General features: G+C 32.7%; 1 protein-coding gene across 1 annotated transcript; it reads right to left on the bottom strand.

The window, feature by feature from the left end:
• Nucleotides 1-373: 373 nt before the first annotated feature.
• LOC123037093 lies at nucleotides 374-4,982 on the bottom strand. The gene is made up of 2 exons (XM_044456576.1): nucleotides 2,693-4,982; nucleotides 374-2,627 (listed from the first exon to the last, which is right to left on the bottom strand). The coding sequence occupies exons 1-2, from the start codon at nucleotides 4,362-4,364 to the stop codon at nucleotides 2,560-2,562; spliced, it is 1,740 nt and encodes a 579-aa protein (XP_044312511.1). The 5' UTR covers nucleotides 4,365-4,982; the 3' UTR covers nucleotides 374-2,559.
• Between the last annotated feature and the right edge of the window lie 1,387 nt (nucleotides 4,983-6,369).

The following is a 6,369-nucleotide window of genomic DNA, read 5'->3' as shown; positions in this document are numbered from 1 at the left end:
GGATTATAAGAGTGAACCTATTGAGGGATCATTTTATGAACAAGAACTTCAACGAGTTAAAGATCCTAATGTGTTCTTGGTAGAGAAAATATTAGAAAAGCGAAAGAATCGACTCAAGGTTAAGTGGCTTGGTTTTGATGAAAGTCACTCTTCGTGGATAGATAAACAAAGTTTGCTGAAATAGTAATTTGGAATAATAGCCATACACACCCAGATTTTATTTAAAAATTTATAATTCATTTTTATTTTATTTTTTTATTATATATTTACACAAATTTACAAATTGTACATTTTAAATATATTAAATACATTTTTGATTAATTATACATTTTTTTTTTTTTTAATTTTAACTATCACATGAAATATTTCTTATTTCAAAATGTCCGTGAGCTAGTGTATGTATTTTATCAGGTAATATAAACCTTTTATCATCCTTATAATTGAGACTTATTTTATTAACTATTTCAGTATAAAGATTATGAGCTCTACTTCTAATTGTTCGCTGTTCCCCATAATAAGTTTTCTTTTGTTTAATACATTCTATATAATCATTATGCGATAGCTTATTTACAACCGATCTTTGAACTCCCTTAACCTTTTTTATACATTCGTAAGGACTTTGGTCTGAATTTTGATTACTGTCCTTCACAACTAAGATTGAGTAGGCCTTGGCCTTTAGACCCGCGAAGGACTTCATTATTTTTCCTGCATTTTCGTCTTTCATTAAGCCTAGTTCTTTATTATTGGCCTGAGCTATATTATATTTATTATTTTCTTTGTAGTTTGATGTATCAAACCGACTAGGATTTTCTTTTATTAATTTATAAAAGTCTTCTTTGGATGATATAATAAAGGAATCGGTATCCATATAAATAATACTTGACGAAGGACACTTTATAGAAAGAAAATTATAGAAGTAATCATACATTAACCATTTGGACAGTTCTAAAACACTGGATCCAATATATATGGGCTTATCATAAAATATACATGTTTGTGTGGACTCGATTGCAGCTAAATTAGGGCCAAAAAGTTCTACACTATGAAAATTGTGACTGGCGATTCGTTGTCTAAAACCAGGTGAGTTTTGTTTTGATTGGTAATGAGACACCAGTGCCACGACTCTACTTTTCTGGACATTTTCCATTGTTTTCCCGTACACAGCGTTATTAATTAATTAAAAAAATTTTTTTTATTCATTTTTAGCTAATTTTCTATGTTTTGTGTTTAAATCTATGTAGGGTTTTAGCCAACAAGATTGTTTAAAAGTTAGTACTCTATGAATTTTCTTTACTATAATCCCGTGTTGAATGCATAATTGTAGGTATTTTAAATGTATAATATAATTTTCTTTATCATTTAAATCAGCTATTAGCTTGGGAATTTTTGAGCCTGGAGGCAATTTACTTTCAGGACAGAAGGGCAATGAATTATGCGCGTTATGAAGTTCAATAGGATATTTGAGGTCTACTTCGAGCATGTACCCATAAGCCCCGTTTGCTGGCATATTTTTTATATCTAACTGCATAATTTCCTGATAATCTAAAAATTTAAATTCTGATAAGGGAAGGGGTTGACTCATGGCCCAACCATATAAATTATTAGCATCAATGTATGCTAAGAAATTAGTGGGTTTGCTATTATCGAAGTCTTCCATGTATTTATTATTAGCACTTGAAATTCGTTGAGTGCATTGAGTCAATCCTCCTCGTATAGATCTCTTAAGAAAATTGTACATATCAGGATCACTTATTAGAGTTAATTCTGTTCGCGTGAATTTTAACATTGCATCCCAGGAAATTGAGGGAGCCGTTACATAATTGACGGGATCAAGTTTATAGATGTGTAGACAAATCTTTCTAAAATTTTCGAATACGTCAGCTAAAATCATTACATCGCTTTCTAAATATAATTTTAAATAGTCCCTTAGAGTTTTACAATTAAATGTTTACCAAACCTTTTGAGCGAATTCATATTCTTCGGCAGAACAGGCTTGGTCTGTGAGGGAATTAAAAAAATATTCAATTGGAGTTCTGGCTCATTAAATTTTTTAAAGCTATCTAAAAAGTCATAAGGGAATACTCCCTTTCGCCTCATTTGGGTGAATTTCTCATCCTGAAATTTAGTTTTCAATAGACTGAAATTTGCATCGTCCAAATAACTAGCTAGTTTTTCTAAACTTGAATTTAAAAACCTATTTGAATCTATAAATTGAATTTTATATCGTCAACTAGCATTTATTCTAATGGTTTGGGTGAGGGCAATATATAATTCCTTATTGCAAGGTAATGGCTTTAAATTATCACCTAATTCCTTAATAAATAAATGGATATCGTACCTTGAAAGGTTATGAAAAATTACTGGGAAAAACGCCTCTTTAAGCTCATACTCTACTTTACAGTTCTTATGAATAGGACCTATATAGCTACCAGTAAATTGATTGAAGTACGGGTCGGCGGTCCCCCGAATTCGTAGCTCACAGGCGCAGCAATCTTCATTTTCGTTCTGGTACTCCTCGCATGGATCCAATGGTCTGGTTGGATCTTCATGATGAGCCCATTATTTATTGTAAAGAGCCAAAGTGGTATCCTTGAGGGCCTTACAAAATTGTTTGATACAATCAGGACCTTAAATAAATGAAAATATTATTATTAGGATCAATTTACTATTAGAATATAATATTGATAATTACCTTCATATGTCCATTGTTTATTTAAAGTTGAATCGTATTTGTGCACCACACAAAATGAAACCACGCAAGCAATATGCTTCTGGGCTTTGGTTGTTGATGAATTAGTCGGCGTATTTATTGCGGTATGAATATTTTTTAATACCGCTTCGATGTCCGCATATATAACTATTGGCGGAGATAGTTTTTTATAAAAGTTTTTAAACTTCGTAACCGAATTCGGAGTTGGATATGTTGCGGCAACTTTACCACACTCCTTTGTATCGTGTGTCGAATTTGTTGTTGTTATGAACTGCAAGCAATTCTCACAAAAATTCGCAGGAGTTCTAGATTTGGAACATTGCGAATAGCAAAGTGTTCTCATACAGGTAATGTATGCGTAATGTAAAGAATTTTCCTTTTCAATTAGTAACAAATTTATATGTGAGGGCCTAGACTTAAAATCAGTCCTTACAACGGGCCCTACAATTTGTTTTCCTGTTGCGTCAATTTCATATACATTTACGCTGAAATTGGGATTTAATTTTTCGAATATCTTTATCCCTTTTTTTGTAATAGGAAACTCTATTCCAGTAAAAATTAACGTTGCTTCTTTGTATTGAATAATTTCCTGTGAAATATTAAAATTTCTATAGAAGGCAGGGAATTGTAGTTGTTCTCTAGCAGCCCTTCTTTGTCTGGGAGTTGGAAATTGATCCAATGCATGGCTTTTAAAAGCAATAAAGGCCAGTAAACTCCACTTAAAACAATATTCATCATTGTTTTTAACATTAATTAAAGCATTTTTAGCTTTAATGGTTGAAGGAGCAGGAATATATCCTCTAACGGGAATGTGTTCCAGTTTAATTACTGTAATATCGAAATATTTAAATGCTTTTATAGCCCATCCTGAGTAATAATCGATACCTTCCTCAATTCGAGGAAGTAAGTAATCAACATCATAAACCGAAAGATATGCAGTACCAAAATGCTTATATGTTTCAACACAATCTCCATCATCGGTGTATTTGACATATAATCCATAAATTTGGATACTGAATTTTATAGACTTAAATTCATCCATTCCATGAGTAAGAATTTGTACCATGTTGGCTTGACATTGTTTATAAAATTCTTTAAGGTCAATAATATCTTTTGTACCGGAGGATTGAATCCGATATGACCTAATTGGGAATTCTGTTTCCGACGCCAGGTGAATAACGTCAACATTTTTGTTCGTTCCCGCAATTGCATTCTTGTGCTTTTCTGACCTAATATGCTTTATTTTTCCTGATTGTGGGTAAGTTCCTCCACACAATTCACAATTAGTATCAACCGAAGTCTTAATCTTATTTCTATTGGTATTTTGGGTGGAATTACCTTCGGTCCTAATCCGTTTAATTGCAGCTCCTGAAGTGGAGGGTTGGTCATCATAATTTTGGCGCTCAGAAATAGGCTGTAAATGCTTATTTTTAATCTGAGCGCCCATCAGCACTTTAAAAGCATTTTTAGGTCCGAGACACCTATTGTAATGCTCACTAAATGTTCCGCTATCTACGGACATATAACACAAATCACAAATAATTTTGTTGTTAGATGCACTTGTGTTACGAGGCTTTGAGCACTCCTCGTAATGCGTTTCGAACACCGAAAGATTAAAATCTTTGTTGCACACATCGCACTGAATTAAAGCCATAGTTATAGTTTTTTTTTTTTTTTGTTAGCAACAAATATAAACAAAAATAAAGTTCTCAAAAATTAATCGTAGAAAAACCGACGATGTCTATTCCTTCCTTAGTACAGAATAACTAACTTTACACCTTATTCATACATTCGAATGAAACTTTTTAAACTTAGTATAGGAAGGGGATGGGGGGGACATTGCAGGCGTACAATATACATAGAATATTGTGTTTGTGTATGTCTTTGAGGGTGGAAAATATCTTGAAAGGCAAGGTCGTTAAACAATTGTGATGGCGACTGAACAGTTGTGCGTATGTATATGTTTACTTGGGTGGGATCAAACCCAATTTCCTAGAGATCAGATGGATGGAGGGGTATCTTGTAGAGATTTCATACCATTAATTGAATGACTTTACAACCTGAAGTCAAGGGGATGAATACGACTGCAGCTTTTTAAAAAGGGATTTGCGCAAGCAATGGGTTTCGCCTGGGTGTACAGTTTATTTGTTGTGTATCCCAAATTTTGTCCAACAAAAAATACCTGTCCTGTCCTTTTTTATATACCTAAAAACCGGACCTGTATACGCACAGATAGGGTAACGGAATTTCGTTAGCCTCTGTGATTTAAAAATAGAAACTGTCTTGATGGGAGAGAGGGAGAGAGAGGAAGAGAAAGTCTCTCTTAGAAAAATTTGAGCATTTAAACTAGATCTGAAATTTTGTTGATTTGACCAAAGTAATTTAAGAATATAAGGCTATATATTTTTCTTGCGGAAAAAAACGTAAAATAATGTAGGAATCGGGTGCGGTAAAATAGCCGTTTTGAACCGCAAGTGCGCGCGAACAGGTTTAAACACATTGGAATAACAGCAGAGAATTTTTGTATAACATTTACAGAAAATTTTGTGGCCGATTGACATTTTAAAAAATTTTTAATGTTCTATGCATGCCTATGTGGATAATTTTACTTTGGAAATTAAAAGTGGTATATAAATAATTTGTATACTGCTTTTAAATAATATATTATTTTATAATCTTTTAGTTAAAGTGTAAAGGCCGCAAATTATTAACATATATTTTTTTTACTACTAAAATTATTTATCATAAATGAAATAATTTTTATTAAGTTAATCTCTTCAAAAATATAATTTTATTTTCGACCAATTTAAAGTGTTCAAGCCAGACATTAATAATATATAGCCTTATATTCTAAAATTACTTTGGTCAAATCAACAAAATTTCAGATCTAGTTTAAATGCTCAAATATTTCTAAGAGAGACTTTCTCTTCCTCTCTCTCCCTCTCTCCCATCAAGACAGTTTCTATTTTTAAATCACAGAGGCTAACGAAATTCCGTTACCCTATCTGTGCGTATACAGGTCCTGTTTTTAGGTATATAAAAAAGGACAGGACAGGTATTTTTTGTTGGAAAAAATTTGGGATACACAACAAATAAACTGTACACCCTGGCGAAACCCATTGCTTGCGCAAATCCCTTTTTAAAAACCATAAAAATAGGTCGAATGCATTAGTTGTAGCTACTAGCCACCAACTATCCAATTGAATTTTTAAACTCTTTGGACGTGCCTGGCTTACCACCGCACAATTTACGCCTAAAGGTTGGCTCCGTAGTAATCATGCTTCGAAACATAAACCAACCAAAACTGTGCAACGGTACGCGTTTGGTGGTTAGAAAATTGATGAACAATGTAATTTACGCTACGATAATGATAGGAAAATTCAAAGGTAAGGAAGTTCTCATTCCGAGGATACCAGTGATCTCAACCGATATGCCGTTTGAATTTAAAAGACTTCAATTTCCGATACGGGTTGCATTTGCCATGACAATCACATCCATCAACAAATCACAAGGCCAATCCTTAAAAGTTTGCGGTTTAAATCTAAAACATTCATGTTTTTCCCATGGTCAATAATACGTAAATGATTAATATACGTATTTAATTTTTGTTGTATTTTTTCCAATAAAAAAAACTGCTTATTTATTGACATTAAGATAAG

The sequence above is a fragment of the Drosophila rhopaloa genome, unplaced genomic scaffold (genome assembly GCF_018152115.1).
Source record: "Drosophila rhopaloa isolate 14029-0021.01 unplaced genomic scaffold, ASM1815211v1 contig_133, whole genome shotgun sequence".
In the NCBI taxonomy this organism is placed as follows: domain Eukaryota; kingdom Metazoa; phylum Arthropoda; class Insecta; order Diptera; family Drosophilidae; genus Drosophila; species Drosophila rhopaloa.
The sequence above is the reverse complement of the archived record's forward strand: the minus strand, read 5'-3'. Positions and strand labels throughout refer to the sequence as shown.